This window comes from Gopherus flavomarginatus, chromosome 10, assembly GCF_025201925.1.
Source record: "Gopherus flavomarginatus isolate rGopFla2 chromosome 10, rGopFla2.mat.asm, whole genome shotgun sequence".
In the NCBI taxonomy this organism is placed as follows: Eukaryota; Metazoa; Chordata; order Testudines; family Testudinidae; genus Gopherus; species Gopherus flavomarginatus.
The window spans coordinates 65,486,661-65,509,350 of record NC_066626.1 but is presented as its reverse complement, the minus strand read 5'-3'; the positions used below and the strand labels follow the sequence as shown (position 1 = coordinate 65,509,350).

The window sequence follows — 22,690 nt, the reverse complement described above, 5'->3', positions numbered from 1 at the left end:
ACATTAGCCATCTTGGTGGATATTCCACCACAATTACAAGGGGCAAGGAGAATCTATGCTTGCCCAGTTAAAAATGAAAAAAGTAATATGCAAATACATTTTAATAACAATTGCAAACAACAGCAAATGAAAAAAAACAAAAGAAATTATATTAAGGAATGGCTTTTGTCAGTGTCTGTAACCCTTTCATTGCTCAACTCTTCTGCAATTTCTGTGCTGTAGCAGAATGTGGTGACTTTTCTTTACACTGTTGATATTCCAGTGGAACTTCGAACCTTAAAGTATTTGGTACATGGAACAAAACCTGGCACATATTCTGAACCACATGAGTATACCTAGCAATTGGTACATTTAGCAGCACACAAGTATGCTGAATATAACATATTGAATCCATTTTTTGTACTGCTCTCCCTCCAGTAGCAGGACTGAAGTGTTTGTTGATTACACAGTATTTTGGACAAAGCATCTCCCAAACATAAGGCTGTAAACTGGCCTGATGGTACAACTTGGCTGAAAGTATATTTAAATATCAATTTTCGATATTGGCATAGGACTTCCTTTTGTTGGCCATTTAAGGGAACACAGGATTTTGCCACAAAGTGGACTTCAGTAGGGTTCAGGCAGACTTTAACTCAAAATCTCTGCACAAGTTATACAATACAGGTGGCAGTCTTCTTTGAAGGACATGGCATCTCTGTGTTATAGTCAATATGAACTTCAAAAATCAGAAAGGATTGCAACTCTAGTGGTACTTGGTGTAAGCAAAAACTGCAGGCACATTTATTCCCACAAAAAGTGTAACCACTCTCTCTTTTTTTTTTTAAATTTAGAGCAGCTGCTACCCACTGGCATTGCCTAACTGCTTTTATTTTTCATCACATGGTGAAAAGCATACCTCCTGCTTCCAATATGCTTGTCCGTCAGTAGTGTTAACAACGTATTGACCCGCAAAGGAGCATGAACCTGATGAGGTAGCATCTCAGAGTGGGAAATTATAGTCAGAGTAACCAAAGTGCCTGTCTCCAGCAGCACCAGTTCTTATCTAGAGTGTACTATAGCCAGCACGGAGAATACAAAAGAGGTCACCACACAATGAGAAAACCTTGCCCTGAGACCATTGGAAACATGCTGAAATATCTTTAGTTACAGAGGTATCACTGGATGAATTATGAAGTTATTTTCCCTGGATACATTACTGCGATAGTGCTTATTTTAAATGGTTCTAAAGCTGTCCAAGTTGTACATTTGATGCCTTCCAAAATGATGAGGCAATGATATCTATCTGAGGTGTAGTGAAACCCTAAAGCTTTAAATCTCTGAGTGAAAACCCCTGCTAAAAACTCTCATCTATTAACTTATATGGGACAGTGTTTCTCATCTGGGGAAACACAAACACCAAAGCCCCTCTTTACATGGCTTTCACAAATAATCAAAGAAATTAAAACTGAGCCCTGGCTGCTATAATGTAGTTAAATACTGAGTTCACTGAAGAGGAAAAATGCTTCATGGGAACTCACAATTTAAAACAACATTGCAGACATAGCAATGTTGCCTCTCAAACTTTTCCTTTTAAGAGCCAAACCATGGAAGTTTATATGACTCCAACTTTGGACTTCTTTCTCAAGAGCAAGAGTAAAATTTTTGGCACATTACCAAGCAAGATGCAGCAAACTGTTCCAACACTAATGCCATTCACAGAAAGGTGAAAAAAAGCATTAACAGGAAATTAACATAAGAATATTTATGTAAAGTAGCAATGCCTGCTTATATTAAATCAAAAGAGTAAAATGATCAGTAGGCATGTTGTGTCATAATTAACAAAACCTGAAGTATATCATGATGCACATTGCTAATGGTAGAACTAATGGGTATTAAAAAAGTGATACTACAAATATCTCTTTCAGTACTGTAGTATCTGAATGTCTCACAATCTTTAAGGTGTTTATCCTTACAACACCTACTGCACTATTCCTCGATATCAGAACTATTCTTCCCCCAGCTGGGAAATGATGCTTTTTCTTCAAATTCTGGAAATCCACTGCCTTTCCTTTGAATACATTTCCTCTGTTGTAATGCTCAGTTCCTGTCCACACATTCACCATACACAGCACTGAAGGTCACCTGTAGCACCAGATAACAGGTGGCAAGATTTTAAAGATCAGAAAGGGCAAAATTAAATGATCATGCAGATCCTAGAGCAGAGAATGTGGGTCAGCACTTGCCTGAAAGGACTCAAGTGTAGCAGAGTGACAAGCAAAGGTCAGATCTATGGAGCAATCAGCAATTCCATTATGCACTATAACTCCAATGTCACAATGTTGATCCAGATCTTAAGGAAAATTTAGACCCAAGCAGCCAGCCCCACTTTTTCAACTGGACACTAGGGATCTCTGGAGAGGGGACTGAAACCTCACACTGGCTGCAGAGATATTCCATGCAGTTTACTCCAGCCTACTGTCTGGAGCCTGCTTCTAGGGTGTTAGCCCGACCAACACTCTCCAGCAGGAGTTCCCCACTGCCTACCTTTTTCCAGGCCCCTTCCCATGTGTTGCCACATAGGAAATCCCAGCAGAGATAGTTTACAAACTGTGCAGGGGATGTCACCTCCTGTGTAAGGCTTCAAAATACTGCCTCCCTCTTTGCCCAGGGGAATTACCTGGGTTTAATTCTGCCATGTAGAGTTAAGCCATCCGTGGATACAAGAAGAATGATGGTTGATGACCTGCACAGAAATCAATGGGGCTGTGCAACCTACCCAGCAGCAAACACACAAAACATATTTTGTGGGTTTGTCTCAAAATCATTTGCTGATTATCTGACTTCTCAGATTTTCCAGAGGTAAACCTGCTATTTATAAGTGGGGAGAAAAATGCAAACAAATTTTCTGCATAAAAAGGTGAAATTTTGCTCTGGGACTAATTCAGGAAAATTCCCAATTTCACACATTTTCTGCATGTGCCTGGTAAAAAGCAGGCCACATAAGAGGAATTTCATATGTATTATAACAAATGATATACTCCAAAAGTGCACATTTAAGACTGTAATTCCATCTCAAGGTTTCAGTGACACTGATAAATCACTCAAGCTTTGCTCTCTCAGTTTCTCTCATCAGAATCCCTCAGCGGAATCAGTCTTCTCATATACTGAGGGATGTACAGTACTTTATCCCTTACATTACGGTATGCACTTAATTTAAACAAAAATTAGCCCTTGCGGAGCAATTTCATATTCACAATAAAACATACCCAGTATATGTTACTGTGCAGTATTACTCTTCTTGAATCTTTGAAAGCTCTCAGCTTGTCTTCATGCCTCACTATGCCCCAGAGGTGTGTTATCTCACTGTGGCATGACTTGATGTGTCTTACTGCTTAGCTGCACTATGGTAGATTTATCTGTTTACTAGTTATTACCTGGATTTGTATAGCTACTACCTTTTGTGACTGACCTGAAGAGTCCAATTTCTTACACTATTGTCTTCCTCTCCTTTCTTATAAATGATCTCCATATGAACAGAGGTATGAGTACTGTAACAGTTAACATTCATTAGCATTTAGAAGAGTACCCTCCTGATTCCATGGACGTTAAATTAGTTGGTATTACTCAGCAGTAGGTAAGCAGCAGTTAAATCCCATCAATACTCAGCAAATTACTTTATTAAATGTATTTAAATCCATTTTTATTATATCTGTACAAACTCCACGGTTCCTACGAGTTTGGGTGGGTCCATTATTGGGAAATTATATTGTCATCAAAAAATCTGACTCTCAGTGTAAAAGAATTCCGAGACCTTCTCTCTGCTTTTGGAAAACAATCACAATGTTTCCCAAACTACAGACTAAAATATGGAGACTGAAACTCTACCAAATATTTCACCATTATGTGATTTTGCTTTATGTACTCAAGGATCAGTCCTCCGCTTATACGTAGAACAGATATAGCAAGAACAGCAGAAGTGCAATCTTCCCCACACTGCCTTGCCTCATATCTGACCTGCGTGGACCACCACTAGGTTTGAGTGTGCAGTATCATTTCCAAACCTATGCAGGGTAGAATTGTGGGTACAGAGACAAAGATATTGTTCTGAAGACATGGAGGTGAGGAATGGAACTGACAGTGGCATCTATGGAGCCATTCTGTAGTCACAGTTACTGAGTGTAGGGCTTTAGCAAACATTAATTATCCCCTCTATATGCTCCCTCCACAGATCATCACAGTTTGTGAACATGGTGGCTACACTCCAGGATATTCCTGCATGGCCTACCTACAAATCCCTCTCTACACAGCTGTGATATGGCAGAGAGCTGCTAAAGAGCACAGTTTCCATAGCATGGGGCTGAAGCATCTCCTGTACATCTTCTTCACTACTCAGTCTTAGAATATCCATTCCTCCGCTGTGTATATGGGAGCCTTCCATTGCCACTCAGGGAGGCACAGGCTTTCACCTGTAACCCTTATATTCTGCTGAGAGCCAACAAGAGTGCCTTTGTGTTGGTCTTTTTCTGATGTCCAACAGGAATCGGATTGGGACATAAAACCAACTCATTTTGAATAGGACATAGAAAAGCCAAGAGATGGGATGGACTGCCAGGCATTATTGACTTTAGCCAGGCCTACTCCAAGTATCAAATGGGATGAGGCTATATATTCCATTACCAATCCTCCGAGGTTCCCAGTCCCAGAATTATTATTCATTTTTGTTATTGGTAGAACACTTGTCATTTTGTGACATTTTGCGGTTGCGTTATTGAAATGTGTGCACAGCATTTGAAAAATGTATCCCGCATAAAGACATACATTTTCTAATTCAATGGTTTGCATTTACAGCCTTTAAAAACATGCCAAAAATCAGAGAAACAATCTACCTTTTGAGTAAGTAGCGCTTGCACAACTTGGTTGGCTACCTGTAAGAAATAAATAATAAAATAATATAACTTAGCAGTGTATTATATTGATTTTTTTGGTGGAGGAGACCCTTTTCTGAGGGATCCCACTGTAAGCTATTTCCCCCTGGAGTAACCTCCTAAACCCACTCCCTAAAGTGACATTGCGAGCGTATATAAAATCTAGGTTCCAACAGTTCCCCATTTCACACCAAACATATACACCCTAATAACTTTAGTATGACATAACAAATCTTTGTTTTGGTATTCTAGTCTAAGGCCTGGTCCACACTACAGCGTTAAATCGATTTAAACAGCGTTAAATCGATTTAACGCTGTACCCGTCCACACTACAAGGCACTTTAAATCGATTTTAAGGGCTCTTAAAATCGATTTCTGTACTCCTCTCCAACGAGAGGAGTAACCCTAAAATCGATATTACTACATCGACTTAGGGTTAGTGTGGACGGAAATCGAAGTTATTGGTCTCATTCTTTTACTGAGCTACCCAGAGTGCACCGCTCCGGAAATCGATGGTAGCCTAGGACCATGGACGCACACCACCGAATTAATGTGCCCTAGTGTGGACGCGTAAAATCGATTTTATAAAACCAGTTTTATAAAACCGGTTTTAATAATTTCAATTTTATGCTGTAGTGTAGACATGGCCTAATACAGTCAAACAGAATACAATGTAAGGGTCAGGTCTCTCACTGATGCAAATCACTATAGTTGAACTGACTTCAATACTGCTGCACCGATTTGCACCTGCTGAGGATGTGATCCTGAATGTCTTGATGAAGCTTAATTGTTTCTTGATTCAGCATGGGTAAACGGTACATTTATCATGACAAGCAGGCAACAATAAAGTGCCACAGAAAATTAAAATACCTACAGTCATCAAAATATGGTTGGAAGTGTTCACACCATAATGTGTAATTGCCTTGAATCACATTACTCACCATTGATTAGTGGAACTGTATATGCAGGAGGGAATTTTAAAATGTATTTTATACAAGTGTCCTCTCATTATTTACATTTTTGACATGGGGGAAAAATAAGTATTTTCTGCTGGTGATACTTTTGAATGTTTTTGATAAATGTTTCATTAAAAAATGTATAACCATAATCAAATGTCATTTTTGAAACTATACATGAACTGTCACATTTTCAGTGTGTTTGTCCTGATTCTACTCTGTATAAGTAACATAATCTTAGGCTTAAATCTCTGTGCACAGAGTCTAGTTATGAGTTCTAGTCCATTTTAGCTTTCTAAAAGTTAAACAATACATGAGGCTGTCATTTGAAAGTACAAATCTGCCTTGCTGCCTTTACTGTTAGTGAATTAAAAAATAAAAATTAAAAAAATAGACCATTCAAGTGAACTGAGTCATGAGCAAAGAACTGAAGTTAATTCACTTCAGTAAATAATTCAATTCTCTAAAACCCAGAACTTTGATTTGACTCATATTCTCATAAAATTGCCTAGTATCTAATTTTTCCCCCAAACTGGTCCCTAATTTAAGGCAGCCTGTGGAACAATGGTCACATAAAATAGCTCAATACATGATTTAACAGAAGACAGACGAATACTGGAACTGTAATAACCCACAGGAGTAAATATGTTATATTTTTTAAATCCATGTGTTGCCCTACAGGCTTTTAGAATCTACATCTGACAGTGCTCCTTCTGGCATGTACTTTTAACGTCTGTTTGCTCTACCTGAAAACTGAACAAATCACATCTAATACATTATTTCTTTACTTCCTGACATAGAGTTACTTTACCAAGAAGGACTAAAGGATTCTTTGCAATGTGTACAAAGCACTTGCAACAGCATTACCTATAAAATTATTCTTACAGCTTTATAGACTATACAAAGAAGTGTAAATTGAATAATCTGCCAATTGAGGGGGCAGGGGAAGAACTTGCTGATGCACATTGGACAATTTTTTCTAACTTGGGTGCATGAACATAGGTACCTAAGGGTTTGTCTACATAGGGACATCCAGGAAAATTAATCTGAATTATCCAAAGAAGTGAAATTGAAGTGGTTTAGTTAAATTACATGAAAAGTCTGTGTGAACATCTTCATTCAGAATCAAAGTGGCCTTAATTCAGTTAAGTTTCATTCGAAGTGATTTAAACTATATCAAATTAAGGCCACTTTAATTTTGACCATCATCATTCATATAGGGATTTAATGTAGTTTAACTAATCCACTTCAAATTCACACATTTAGATAATTTGGATTAATCTTCCTGGATGTCTCAGCATAGACAAGCCCTAAATGAATGCAGCTTGATTTTCACAAATGCTAATAACCACAGTTCCCATTGACACCAGTAGTTTTAGGCACTCAAGTCTGAATATTACGTCTACTGTCCTGAGATTTTCAAATTCAGTCCCCTGACTGGCATGTCCAGAGAAAACTGAGAATTCAGGCTGAGCAGAAAGCCTGTAGGATAGTATTCTGAAGCAACTGTGGTTCATTTAGGCTTCCCACAGAAGGGAGTCACCAAATGGGGTCATATCCAAAACCCCTCACCTTAAAGGTGGTCATCATTATGGGGAATTCATTGCTATGGTTAACATTCATGTTCCTGTTTGTGGGAAAGTGAAGTGATTGGTAACTAATTGCTACTTTACACTTATACCATGCTACTCACCTGAGGATGTCAAAAGGCTTTCTGACATTAAGCCACACACACTCCTGTGAGGTAGGCATTGTCTGTGGTATACTGAAACTGTGTTAATATTGCAAGCTGAACACTTTACATTGTAAGTGGTTTCCTGGTTCGCTTGCAGCCTAGAGGACAAGGATCACATAGATGTTTTTTGGGGCCCAGAGAAAAATCTGAAGGTGAGGCCCCTAACCACCCGTCTAAAAATTATCATGGAGACAAGAGTTTAAGAAGAGGAGAAGGATTGGAGGCAGGAACGGCTCTAGGTATTTTGCCGCCCCAAGCACGGCAGGCACGCTGCCTTCGGCGGCTTGCCTCCGGGAGCTCCCCGGTCCTGCGGATTCATCAGCACGCCTGCGGGAGGTCCGCCGAAGCTGTGGGACCAGTGGACCCTCTGCAGGCATGCCGCCGAAGGCAACCTGCCTGTCGCCCTCGCGGTGACTGGCAGAGTGCCCCCCGTGGCTTGCCACCCAGGCACGTGCTTGGCGTGCTGGTGCCTGGAGCCACCCCTGACTGGAGAAGGTCAGAGAGGGCCAGGCATTTGGGGTCACTGCCCTCCTTGTGCTGCCTGGGGGATTAAGGAGGGATGGGGAAGGCAGAGATGGCCCAGGTCTATGAAGTCACTGCCTTCCCTGTGGGGCGAGGGAGGCTCTTCCCCGCATGCAGCTGGAAGGCCACTCCTGGTCCTGCCTCTCCCTGACTTCAAGGCATGCTACTGGTGGGAGAATTTTCCCTGATTCTGCTCCTAACTCCAGGTTCTCAGCCTGGTGGGTCACCTCAGGCCAAGCACAATGATGCCAGCAGCACTGGAATCTGAGTCACTCCCCACACTATTAATGGGGGGGTGGGTGTGCCAAACCTGAGTGGTGCTGGACTCCTGCACCAGGCTGCAACACCTCTCACTCAAATTTGGCCTGGCTACTCTTAGCACATCTTGGTTTCTGCATGTGAAGTATTTTTATTTTTTTTTACAGAACTGTATCTATGCCTTTGTGTAACATTTAGGATTTTCTAATTAAACAGATGCTCTGAGAGTTATTTTTCTTTATTTTTTTAAAAGTAAAATGCATATTGAGGGTGCTAATTGGAAATGTATTATAGTAATATTAAGATGAAATCATTTAAAGATTTCATCTACCACTGAAGCAGTCATTTGTACATTTTCCTCTATATCAGTACAGTCAAGCTTGACAGAAATCTTACTGGCACAATAACGTGAATAAACATTATACTACTTCTTGCCAATAAACTGACAGTCAAATTCCTGAATAGGAAACTAGGATTAAGCATGTAACCTCAAGCCCATAAAGTACAGGAGATAATCCTGTTTCTTGCATTGTTTTATAGAGACACAGAGATAGGTTTACAGTATATTTTTGAATTTTAAATGAGCTCTTTTTCTGGTTTGTGTAGTATTGGACAGTTCAGTGCTATTTACTTCCAACTGTCAACTTCAGATAAAATAATAGAGATGGGCAATTAATTTTAAAAATCTGTGAATATATTAATAGAATTCATAAAGGATTTTACTTCAGTCATGTTCATATCCCTTGTGTGTTTTCTGTCTATGAATATTTGAGTTTGATTGAGTTTTACTGGTGAAAATGATTGGAGAACGTGAAATTTTAAGTCAGAGATACAGTATTCACCCTTGAATAGTGACCGATGGGCATGGCATGAATGAGGAAGAAGGAAGCACAAGGAATGATGGCATGAAGGAGACAAAGAGAGGAGGAGGAAATGGGAGTGAGAGAGGCTGCACTCATAGGTGTTAAACGTGAGCTCAAGCAGCTATTTGCTCCTCAAAGAAAGGAAATAAGAGGGAACTTTGATACCTTAACCTCTTCAGTTCTTGCATGGGGGGTGGAGGCAGGGCCATTAACACTTCTGCACAGGATTCTGTGTGCATAGTGGGGAAGCTTTGTTGTTGCCACCCCATAATGGCTAGGCTGGAATGATGCTGGAACTTCTTCCCCAGGTCGGAGCCCCATCTACTACAATTTTTTTTTTGCTGAGGTGGCATGTATGGCCAAGCCCAGAGTCCACTGACGGGGTGGCAGGTTTACCCTCTGCTTGGGAAAGACCCTGGCCTACCTGGACAGGGAGCAGTGGTTTGGGAAGGAGGGCCCACAGGACAGTGGCAGATTCCCTCGACCAGTCCAGCCCTACAACCATCACTACCCCAACTAGGGGCAGGGCGACATCACAGGAGCATAGGGCCCCAGGATTTATGAACTGCCCTGAATCCAGCTTTTGAACATGCAAGACATGAAGAGGATGAAATACACCCTTGGTTCATAGCATTCCCCTTAACCAACAGAGATCAGAACATGACATGACCATGCATAATATGCATCATCTCTAGCTGATGCTGTCCCATGTATGGCTTCCTCTGCAGTCTGACAGGGATGGGACGCCCAAGTTTTTTCTGGGGTCCAAAGATCATGATTCAGATCATGGTAGGAAATTAAAAATAATTATTGTAATGGACCCTGAAACTCTCTTTCAGAGGGCTGATCTACTGCAACTCTGGGTCTGATCAGAGCCTGCTGTTTTGAGGGACAACTGAGTCCCTTCCCCTCAGCCAACCAGGTCATTTGGGTGGCAGAAGTGAACATGCGAGACATCCTGGAAGGAAAGAAAACGAGGCAGCTGATCTCTGGTCCTGAGGACTGCAGAGGAAGCTCCTAGCCCAAACAAGAAAAGGACCAAGGAAGGAGCTCTTGCGTGTGAGAAGTGGAGCTTGTGCCTTGGGCCTAGAGTAATAAAAAACAGACATTTTCCAACCAAAAAATGGATAATTTTTCATAATTTTTAAAAATGTTTTTATTTTTTGACCAGCTCTGCTGAAAATCCCTGGTTAGGAATAACTTTGTATCAGGGTATGCTTGCTCCAGAGGAGTCCTTGGGATCCAAGGCAATTGGAACCACAGGGTCCCATGGGCATTAATGGATTATTTCTTAACTGTGTTTATGTCAGATCATTAATTCTGTTTATTGTTTCTTCACTGAATTCACTGAAATTATCTCAGCAGAGTAGAAGAAAAGGTCCCTGTTTATTTTGTGAACCCTTCCTGTGAGCGCCATTCCTGCGTGAGCCCACTCAGTGTTAGATGCCCATGTGGCTGTCATAGTTGGAACTCACAGGGCTTGTCTTCGGGTTTGTGGTGAGGTTGTCATGGCTGCTGAAACCAATTTATGTGCATCATTGCTCACATAGGTCCAGGCCTATCTTGGCTGAGATAAGGCAGGTTACAATATCACTAGGAAGAGTGAGGTCAAAGGATTGGAGGTGGGGAAAGAGATGAGAAATAGAGTGGGTAACAGGTGAGGCAAAGAAGAATAGAGGAGATTAGAAATAACAGAGGCATAAGAAAAAAAAGAAGGGAACACAGAAAAGACAAGAGGCAAGATACAAGAAAATGTACAAAGCAACAAAGAGTCCTGTGGCACCTTACAGACTAACAGATGTATTGGAGCAGCAGCCCTTGTCACTTACAGACAAGAAACACTGCCTCCAGGAGAGCGTTCAGAGTGGGAAGGGACAGATATGCCAGCAGGAGACCTGAATTACCTGATTTAAGCACTGAGAAAATAAAATCTGGAGCACAGTTTTAAAATTACTATTATTTGTATTGCAGTAGCACGTAGGAGCCACAATCATGGACTAGGACCCCTTTGCGCTAGGCACCGTACAAATACACACCAAAGAGGCTCCTGCCTCAAAACGCTTAGTCTAAATATGTGGACCCCTTTTATTTTCTTATTGATGGGTAACTGTCTCACTTAACCCAGTGCTGAAATGTCTTCTGTAGCCACATCATATCCATGACAAGAAGATAATAAAAAACAAAGCTTCACAACTTCATATTAAATTTATTAAATTCTTATATTCTATCTGAATTAGGTTCTTACACCACCATAATATCTGAGGACCTTCCACCAGTGCATTAAGGGATGTGACTAGTATCTGTCATATGTAATTTGTTCTCTCTCTCGTCCTTTCTCCAAGGGGAGAAATGTGTGTGTAGGGTAGTGGTTTGCTTTTTTAAATGCACAGGCTGCTATGTGTTGCTATGATGCAAAGTGTAACGGCTTCTGTCTATCTGAGTTATAGACAGACAATCACAGATCTGGTTAAAGTCAAACTAGACAGAGCATATGATGGTGGGTGCAGACAGCCACAAAAATCCATTAAAACCTTTTGGTAGGCCATATTTTATTTGTTTGTTTGTGTTTGTTTTAAAGAGGCTACATATCCTTCCATAGGGCAACAACCAGTAACACCAGCTCTTACACGAGTTAGGCAGCCACAATGGCCTGAGCATGCTTTGCTTCCAAAAAGATCCCAGCGCAGCTAGCCAGTGCCATCCACTACAGGAGCAACACAGCACTCTCACAGCGGCAGCAGATCACAGCACTGCAGTGAGATCAGGAATTTGGGGAGGGAATCCTCCCTTTCAGCATGAGGATTAATGTAGTGGGCAAAATAAAACACTCTGACAGGCCAGTTACTCGTGGCTTCCCCACAATCCCCAGTGGTCGCCAGCCCTTCTCTCCATTCCCTCCCACCCCCCTGAGAGGGGGGCCCTGTGCAAGGTCACAGAGTGCACATTGGTTAAGCTGGGTCTGGTGCTAAGCACCCTTCTTTCAGGCTAAATGGAAGGAGCAGTTAAGTCCCTTTAGGTAATGAAATAGGTGAAAACAACAGAAGCCATCACCCAAGGCAATGGGCTGCATGGGGAGGCCTGAGCAGATGCTAACCTAGGCATGTGAGCTGAGGGCTCCTAAACTAGGCATGTGAGCTGAGGGCTCCTAAACTAGGCATGTGAGCTGACGGGTGTGTGTGTGTGTGTGTGTGTGTGTGTGTGTGTTAGAGGAGAGAAAGTTAACAGAGTGTGTGTGTGTGTGTGTGTGTGTGTGTGCGTGTGTTAGAGGAGAGAAAGTTAACAGAGCCTCTAGGGCTGGGAACCTACTGCAAAGGCAGGCTTGGGGAAACTACCTGCTTGTTGTTCATTACAATCAGAGAAACTCAGTCATAAAATCTTTCTTAAATCTACATTACCTCATCAAGGCACTTTTCATACTGTTCTCTTTGATTTTCATTTTCCAGAGCCAATGCTGAATTCTCTGCCTGCAGTAAGAAGCAAAAATATAATGCAAATGAATCACTAGATATTTTGTGCTACATGACAACTTATTCAATGAATTTACTGCACGTTCCTCCTCAGGATCCAAAATAATATCTTAAAAATACACAAAACATATTTGCTTTAAGTTACTGTTATAAATAAAACTGAAATGTCATTAGTTTTATGAAGTTATCCAAAAAATACAGTACAATTTAGAGAAATACAAGTATTGACATTTTAAGTACATCTGTGAGCTAGTCTTGTCAGATGCAAAGATAGTCTTTAGTAAAACATTGCAAATGATAGTTTGCACGTCAATTTTTGTTTCTGGTACTATACATTGAAACTGACACCCAATCTGCATGGAGAAAGTATTTGGTGGAAACAGAATCTAACCCAAGCTAAAAGCCACAATAAGCCATTCCAGGGCACTGAAATTGAGTAACTGCGGATATAGTGGCCAGATAATAATTGATGGGTAAATTACATCTCTAATCATAAAAAGTAATTTTCTTAATCCACCACATTAAAAACACATGCCAAAGTCCATCATTTCAAGAGTGAAAAGGAATTATATTTTACAACATCTAAATAAAATCTTAAAGTCAAACAGTAAATTTCATTCTAACAAATGTCAGTTTAAAAATTAAAAGTTTCCTATATACTAATGGCTTTAATCTGTCCTTAATTATCCACTCTTCTGAGATTTTTCTGTAAAGCACATGAAAAAAATAGCACAAGCTGGTATTAAAATTTAAATGGCTTTAAATCACGATACTCTTCTATATAATTTTGCCTTTACCTTGGGAAGCTCCTGTGTCGCAGAAATTCCCCAAAATATAACAGAAACATATACATGAGTTTCAAATAAGAGCAAGGTTCAACTATATTCCTCTCAAAGACTGAAAAATAAAACAAAATATAAAAATGTGCAAATTAAAGCTGGCCTTGGGAATCTATATGTTGTCCCTGGTCCCCACTCATATCCTTCACATCACGCAACCATAACATCACAATCAATACATTCAGAGAATTACAACCATTAAAAAGTTTATATTACTCACCCCCCTTTTACTAAACTGATAATCCATTAAAGCTTAATATATGAGGTTCCAAAAAATAATTGTGGTTAAGAGACAATGGTCACCTGCATGGCTAATGTTTGCAATTCCAGACCAAAAAGTTTATTGATGTCATCAATTGATGTCATCTTATGGGAAGATTTTGCCTAGCAAGAGCAACAGTTATCTCTTTATAGAAAAAAAATAAAAAAATAAAAAATAAAGAAACCTGAGCAAAACTGCAATTAGTTAATTCACTGACCTTTATTTCAAATTCAAGATTAACCTAAAAATAATGTGTTGGGAGGAGAAAGGGAAATGCCCATAACAGCCAGTATTTAAGCATCCTAGAGAAAAGCCAAAGGGTGAGAAAAGAGAGCAACATATGGAGATCACTTACATTTCTAAGCAAACAGTTTTATGAAGTCAGCAATACACTCCAGAGACATCAGCAAATGTTATGAATTTCTCTGCATTATAACTGCACCATAAAGCGCACCATAGATTCAACATTTGGTTACAAGGGAGTTTCTAAGTGTCCCAGCAAAATGGTGGAACATGATGCAGCAAAAGGTAAAGCTGTAAATTCAAAGCAGAAGCAAAGGTGGAAGCAGAAGTCAGAATAACAAAAGCAGCAGTAAGAGTTTGGGAGCTGGATGCTCAAATATCCAAGATGACATCATACATGCATACCAGAGCTAAAACAGAATTAGGAACACACAGACTATCTGAAACCCAAGGAAAGTGCCAGTCCACTCAGGAAACAGACACTTGTTATCAGTTTGGAAAAGTGTTCCATGCTCCTTGTGATTGCTTATTTAAAGATGCACATTGCAGAAACTGTAATAGAAAAGGTAATATCCAAACACTTGTCATACTGTAAGAAATAAGGAAGAGACCAAATTGGAATATAGAAAAAGGAATGTCAACGTACACTCTGTAGATAGAAGCAGTTGTGACACAGACTGACAGAGTGGAGTAGCCAGTAGTGGATATAGTGTGAGAAAAAATTACAAGTCAGCAATTGAGTTGACACCCTGGGTGGCGGGAAAAATGCTTGAAATGGAATTGGACACTGGCTCCATAGTCCCACGTATGGAATACATGAAAACTTTAAAAATAACCAACTGAGGGAAACACTGATGTTACTAAAACATATATGGGAAAAAAGATAGTACCAACTGGAGTAAAGCAAGTGAATGTAGAGTATAACAATAAGCAATGTTTATTAGACTCCCATATCATTGAGAATGGGGGCCAAGCCCTGTGGGGCCATGAATGGTTAAGAACATAAGAACGGACATACTGGGTCAGACCAAAGGTCCATCAAGCTCAGTATTCTGTCCTCTTACAGTGGCCAATGGCAGGTGCCCCAAAGGGAATGAACACAGGTTATCATCAAGTGATCCATGCCCTATTACCCAACTCCAGCTTCTGGCAAACAGCGGCTAGGGACGCCATTCCTGCCCATCCTGGATAATACCCATTGATGGACCTATCTTCCATGAATCTATCTAGCTCCCTTTTGAACTCTGTTATAGTATTGGCCTTCATAACATTCTCTGGCAAGGAGTTCCAGAGGTTGGCAGTGCGTTGCTTGAGAAAATACTTTCTTATGTTTGTTTTAAACCTGCTGCCTATTAATTTCATTTGGTGGTCCCTAGTTCTTGTATTATGAGAAGGAGCAACTAACACTTCCTTATTTACTTTCTCTATACCACTCATGATTTTATAAACCTCTATCATATCCTCCCTTAGTCGTCTCTTTTCCAAGCTGAAAAGTCCCAGTCTTATTAATCTCTCCTCATACAGAAGCCATTCTATACCCTAATCATTTTTGTTTCCCTTTTCTGAAACTTTTCCAATTCCAATATATCTTTTTCGAGATGGGATGACCACATCTGCATGCAGTATTCAAGGTATGGGTGTACCATGGCTTTATACAGAGGCAATATGATGTTTTCTCTGTCTTATTATCTATCCATTTCTTAATGATTTCTATCATTCTGTTCGCTTTTTTGACTGCTGCTGCACATTGCTTGGATGATTTCAGAGAATTATCCACAATGACACCAAGATCTCTTTCTTGAGTGGGAACAGCTAATTTAGACCCCATCATTGTGTATGTATCGTTAGGATTATGCTTTCCAGTGTGCATTACTTTGTATTTATTAACATTAAATTTCATCTGCCATTTTGTTGCCCAGTCACTGAGTTTTGAGAGATCCTTTTGTAGCTCTTCACAGTCTTCCGGGACTTACCTGTCTTGAGTAGTTTTGTATCATCTGCAAAGTTTGCCACCTCCCTGTTTACCCCTTTTTTCAGATCGTTTATGAATATGTTCTTCTGGATTGGAAATCTATAAAGATCTATAAAGTCACTTTCAGTATACCCCACTAAAACAGGTGAACAGAAGCTGGAAGGGATACTATGTCGAGCATTGGGAATAATCAAGGAGGGCACAGGAACTCTAAAACACATGAAGGCTAAAATAATCCTAGCTGAGAAAGCACAACCCAAGTTTCACAAAACTCAACCTGTACCTTACAGTAGTCGCTCAAAGGTAGATGCTGAATTGGAACGTCTGGAAAGAGAGGGCATACTTTCAAAAGTGGTCTGGAGCAAGTGGGGAACTCCTATTATTCCAGTTGTAAAAAAAATGCGGTGCAGTTAGTGTTTGTGGATATTTTAAGGTCACCATAAACACTGTATTGAAAATACCTACACATGGAAGTTCAGGACGAGTCTAAGGCAAACCTCACAAACAACACACAAAAGACTCTCTACCAGTACAGCAGGCTAGTATGTAGTATTGCTTCAGCTACTGCTAAATGGCAATGGACCAAGTTTTGTGAGGTATTCCGAGAACACAGTGGTATCTGGACGACATGACTGTGACCAGTAGAAGTGACAAGGAAGATCTGGAATCCTTGAAGAGGATATTAAAGTGTCTAAAAGAACATGGGTTGCAAGCCAATTGCATAAAATGTGAACTATTCAAGGACTCCGTAGCTTATTGTGTGCACGTTACTGATACATAAGGCCCACATAAATCTCAGAAGAAGATTAAAGCAGTGCTGAAAGCTCCGCTGCCAAAGAATGTGTCATAACTTAGATCATTTCTAGGATTTTTTAACTACTATAGCCTATTTGCACCACACTGAGCAACTGTATGCATCTGCTGAACTGCTTGCTACAGACTGGTCAAAAGTCAGTATAGTCATGTGAGTGTCAAAAAGCTTTCCTGGAAGCAAAACAATTGGTCATTTGTTTTGTGGGCTAATGCACTTTAACCCACTGCTGCCTGTCAAGTTAGCAGGTGATGCTTCTTTACATGGAATTGGGATGGTTATATTGCACACCAGGAGAGATGGCAGTGAGAGATCCATAGCACTTGCTTCCAGTCTCTCAGTGCCAGAATGTAACTATGCACAAATAGACAAAGAGGCTTTAAGTCTGGTATTGGGTGCAAAGAAATTCAACCCATACTTATATGGGAGGAAATTCACACTTTTCATAGAGCACCAAGCCCTAGTATCAATTTTTCATTTGAGGAAGGGAGTTCCCGTGACAACTGCGGCATGAGTGCAATGCTTGGCCCTCTTCTTAGCAGGTTATATCTATAGCATTGAATTCAAAAGAACAGATGCTCACGCGAACCCAGACAGGCTCCCCCATCAGCCCATGCTAGTTGAAGGGCAACCAGTAACAAAAACAAAATTTGTAAACTTGTTACACATTGAGTGCCCAGTGACTTGTAGTTTATTCGAGCAGGAAACCAAGAGGGATCCCACACTAGCTTAGGTTTTTGAAGCCACTCTGAAGGGCTGGAAACATACTGAGAGCCCTAATTTGGCACTCATTTACACTGGCAAAGTTGAATTTATGATACATTAAGGAATTCATGTTATTATACCTAGCAAACTGCATATAACAGTCTTAGAAAAGATCCATGTAAGTCACCTAGGAGGAGTAAAAATGAAGGCATTTGACAGAACGTTTTCTATGGTGACCAGGCATTGACTAACAAATAGAGCCACTTACTAAGGAATATTTATGATGCCAACCGGTACCAGAATGCCTAAACCAGCACCATTATACCCCTCAGAATGGCCCTCCGCACCGTAGCAGTGTCTGCATACTGATTTTGCAGGACCATTTTAGGGAATAATATGTCTAGTAGTGGTGGATGCCCATTCCAAATGGTTGCATATTTTTTGCATGAAAACCACCACAGCTGCACAGATGATAGAAAAATCTTTGAATTTTGTTTGCAAGAACTCGACTCAGGAATAAGTTGTGAGTGACAACAGCCTTCAGTTACGTTGAGAAGAGTTTCAGTCATTCACGAAGAAAAATGGTGTTAGACATGTTACCTCAGCACCATGCCACCGAGCCACAAACGGCTTGATTGAAAGACTTGTACAAACTTCTATACAAGCTCTGTGATCCATAAAAGATGAGAAGGGGTCATTACAGCTGAAGTTGGCATGCTTCTTACTAGCATATCAAAATGCACAACATGCCATGATGAACCAAACGTCTGAAATTCTGTTTCTGGACTGAAATCTCAGGTTATGCTTGGACTTATTAAAGATGTAGGCCGAGAAGTCAGAAATAGTCAAATAAGTTAAGCTTGTAAGCTACAAATGGATCAAGCAGGATGGGTCCATGATTATCAGAGACCAGTACATGGATTGTAGCAACTGTTAGCACACAAATGAGTACTTTGTCCTACAGAGTACAAGTGGCACCCAATGTGTTTTGGCACTGCCACACTGACCCACTACAAGATTTGGGGGTGACTCCATGACTGAGAAAAGAAGCAACTCTTGGGGATCCATCAATTGTTCAGACTCTGGTGCTCCAACTTGAAGCAATAACATTATACCAGAAAACAGCTGCATTGAACCATCAGCATCATCTGAGGGAACATCCAATTCAGACATTACTGTGGACACACCACTTCCTCAGGTAAATGTTCAAAATGTTGGCAGATGCTAACCACAGAGAAAATACAAACAACCTAAAAGATCTAACTTGTAACTGAACCTTTGGTTGTTCCCCTACAAATACTTCTGAAGGTTTTGGGTCCATTTGATTTCAGGGAAAGGATAGATAGGATATATTTGAATGTACTGAGCAGTGTTGAATCTGTTTATGTGAATTTGCAATTATAGTTTTATTTTTGAGTCAGTACTCACCAGCATGAATAGGTATTTTACAATCTAGCCCTAAAATAGCAAGCTTGAAAAAAAATATGATACAGATTGCTCCCATGTCCAGATGCCTAAAAGATCTGCTAACAATATATAGTCATACGGTAAACACACAACTACAAAATATCAAAACTGAGCCCTACATTTCTTTCAGTCTGTCTTATTTTGACTGCTGTGATGTAGTAATAAAATGGAAGCTGAATCTAAAACTGCTTATGTTTTGTTGCCTAATATATGACTTCAGGAAGCTATTCCTTGATGAATACACTGCCAAAATTAGGAAATCTGAGCGTGAAGCATTAATAATAAATAGTACATTTTTCCTCTTTGCCTGCCACAGTGGAAATATCTGTATAATACAAACTTTTTCACACCAGTGGCTTTGAATGTGTACAGAAAAGATGTAATCCAGTCTATGCTAGCTTGCCTCTTGATTGCTGAGCAAATCATGCCCATTTGGTATTTTTGTAATGTGAATTTACATTTTTTTATTAAAATGATAAAAAATGAATTGAGCAAGGAAGGGAACACTTCACAGACTTCATTTAGGACCCTGGAGCCAATCCCTATAAGGCTGACAGATCTATATTTATACAGTATGTCACCCCATATTGCAACAGAACACTTACAGTAAACCACAATCATCTCCATAATATTTACATATATATAAACTTGGGAATAGAGTTTGTAGTCTTAAAAAAACCCAATACTTTTCTTTCAAGCCAATGTGCTTTTTCTCTTTGAAAGAACAGAATGGTAGAGAATTGTGGAAGTCTTTCACCACTCTTATCACCCAGACATTTTACTTCATGGTGCTGGGAAACCTAATGATCCTTGCTTCCTCTACCCCCAAGAATTCAGATTCAGACATCTTCTGATTGGGAAAGGCTTGTGGGATTCGCATGGAATTAAGCAGCATCACTCCTTATAATTATTTGAAAAGGTACTCTGAGAAACTCTGTATACTGTGCCTCTATTACGCATTTTTTTGTGGGGGGTGCAAAGTGGGACAGTAAACTCCAAGCTGTATGTATACCAAGCTAAGTTGCTATAGCAAGCTGTTGACCTCTATAGAATGAAAACAAAGTCATGTTTACTAACCCTCAGAGGCATAATAGAGAAATAGAAGTTCCTCACCTGACATAACCTAGGAGATGAGTCCATAAATCAAAAGGAAGAAAGCTGGAAGATTATTGATGACGGCACTTTCTTAAGTACCAATTGTCTGGTTTCTGCGGTCATTCTGGTTTTAGATACAGTTGTACTTTTATTCTAATGGATCTGTGCACATCTTTTTTCTTCTGTGTTTTCTTACCTCCCATTACACACAGGAACATAAACAACTAAACAAAACAACCTAAAAGCCAAAGCAGTCTAATCATGGTAAACAGTCCCAGGGAGCAGGGATATGTATGGTCTGTCACTAGTGTTTCAGCAGCTCAGATTGTGGGTAAGCATTTCTCTGCTAGGGTCTCAGCCCTCACCATATAGTATCATTCAGTCAGAGACATGTTGCAACAGAAAGCTTGCCATTAGATGAGTCATTACATACTGCTTCGCATGCTATTAAGGCACTATAAGATCCTGCTGATGCCAAGATAGAGGCTTATGTGCTTCATATCTTCAAACTGGAATAAAAGATTTCTATTGTAGAATAGACTCTCCAAACGGTTAGTGGGAAATATAACATTTTAAATCAGTAACTGGATAATGCTAAGCAGCATTCAGCTGCCTTAATTAGAGACAACTTTGTTCTAAACCATAAGACTGAATTTATGGAAAATCAATTAGAAAGAGAAAACTTAAGATTACTTTGTATAAAATAGGGGTTTCCTGGCATTGACACCATCGCCAAGATACAGTCATTACTAGAGACTTATTCGTTTCTTAGTTTGATCTACTTTTCAGGGTGGAAAAGGCAGATTATATCTCCAGCAAAGCTACAAATATTTTCAGAATGTCAGAGCTGGGATAAAAATATTTCCCACCCCCACCTCGGCAAGGGTCATATGAAAGATATGAATTAGTTCATGATAAGTACTTTGAGATCTGCAAAAGAAAAGTGTGACACAGTATACCGATTGGAGAAAGTCTTCAACACTTTCACAAATACGATGGAAGAAAAAAAAACTACTGAATTTGCCCCTAAAAGACTGATTTTCTTTCAAGAACCAATTATTGCAGAGTCAAGATATGAAACAAAGGGATATGGAGGGCAGGATAGCAGACGTATTTGGCACTGAGGGGAAAGGAAATGAGGGTTTAAAGGTCGTATGTCAAGTTAGTAAGTCAAAATTCTTTGAAGGTATCATTGATAAAGGTCAAGGGGAACAGAGTTATGACAGTGAACTTTAAAAACACTGACAGAATGCTAGAACACTGGTTACTCTGTGCATTTCCTTGTTATTCATACTAAACCAGTAGTCCCTTTATAGAAAGGTTTATTGATTTACACAAACACTCATTTGTCATACCCTGTAAAGTACATTAAGAGCTGCCCAAGTACTTCAAATGAACTCAGCAATTTTTTTCATGTTTTTAATCTATGATTTCATACATTTTGTGCTCAGAGTTGTATAGATTCCACCATTTATAGCTATCCAGAAAAGCTGGTTTGAACGTAGGAAGAAGTTTGTAGACTGTATAGATGGAAGTAATGGTTCCTGAACCCGTTATGTCCTTTGGGATTTTTTCTAAGCTACTGCTCTAGAAGGAGACAGCCACCTCCATGTCTTTGACCCTGGTAAACTGTTTACCTTCATCTTTTTCTGCATGTCTTGACAAGACAGTGACAACGTACCTTTTGAAAGTAAGTAATTATATAAAAGTTTTACTGGCATCAGGGGCGGCTCTAGGTATTTTGCCACCCCAAGCACGGCAGGCAGGCTGCCTTCGGCGGCTTGCCTCCCCGGTCCTGCAAATTCGGCGGCAGCATGCGGGAGGTCCGCCGAAGCCGTGGGACAAGTGGATCCTCTGCAGGCATGCCGCCGAAGGCAGCCTGCCTGCCGCCCTCACAGCGACCGGCAGAGCGCCCCCCGTGGCTTGTCACCCCAAGCACACACTTGGCGTGCTGGTGCCTGGAGCTGCCCCTGATTGGCATAGTTATACTGGTTAGGGGTGTGATATTTGTAATGATAAAACTATTCTAGTAAAAGCTCTAATGTAGATGTAGCTACATCACTATAAAACTGTTTATACTGGTATAACTTTTGCTGGTTCCATGTTTCCTTTTATATTGATATAACTGCTTCAACAGTAGGAGTTATACTATAACTGCATCTCCAGAGTGTCATTCAACCAATACAATTCTTTCTTGTCCTTCCGTCCAGCCTCATTCACCATGCAGCTTCCAACTTCTGCAACAAATGAGGCAGGGGTCCTACATTTAGCAGCTTAATTCACGACACGGCCTTGATTCATTGCATAAGCACTGTTCATTCTGACTTGAATGAAGCAGGAGTCCAGCAGAAACAACAGTATGCGTCCATGTAATTAAATACTACTATAATACATATGCACAAGGAGATCAAATTGAGGTTGCAAAGACAATATTAACACTGGTATTTCCTTACTTTTGAGTGCTTAACTGTGCAAACTTAACATTCTTTTACTGTCTCTTACCCTTTCCCCCACAGCCCGTCGGGCTCAGCCCTACATCTACTGACTCCCCACTGCCTGCCTCTGCCCCCCATCAGCTCCTTACCACAACC

General features: G+C 40.2%; 1 protein-coding gene across 3 annotated transcripts in view; it reads right to left on the bottom strand.

Annotated features, from left to right (window-relative positions):
* The window catches only part of NCKAP5 (NCK associated protein 5), a 634,612-nt gene that overhangs the window by 133,683 nt on the left and 478,239 nt on the right, over positions 1-22,690 (bottom strand). For all 3 annotated transcript variants that reach the window (XM_050915979.1, XM_050915978.1, XM_050915977.1), the window contains 2 exons: positions 12,634-12,702; positions 4,866-4,904 (listed from right to left, as the gene is read on the bottom strand). In XM_050915979.1, the coding sequence (XP_050771936.1) occupies positions 4,866-4,904; positions 12,634-12,702 (108 nt within the window). The remainder of the gene's footprint in view (positions 1-4,865; positions 4,905-12,633; positions 12,703-22,690) is intronic.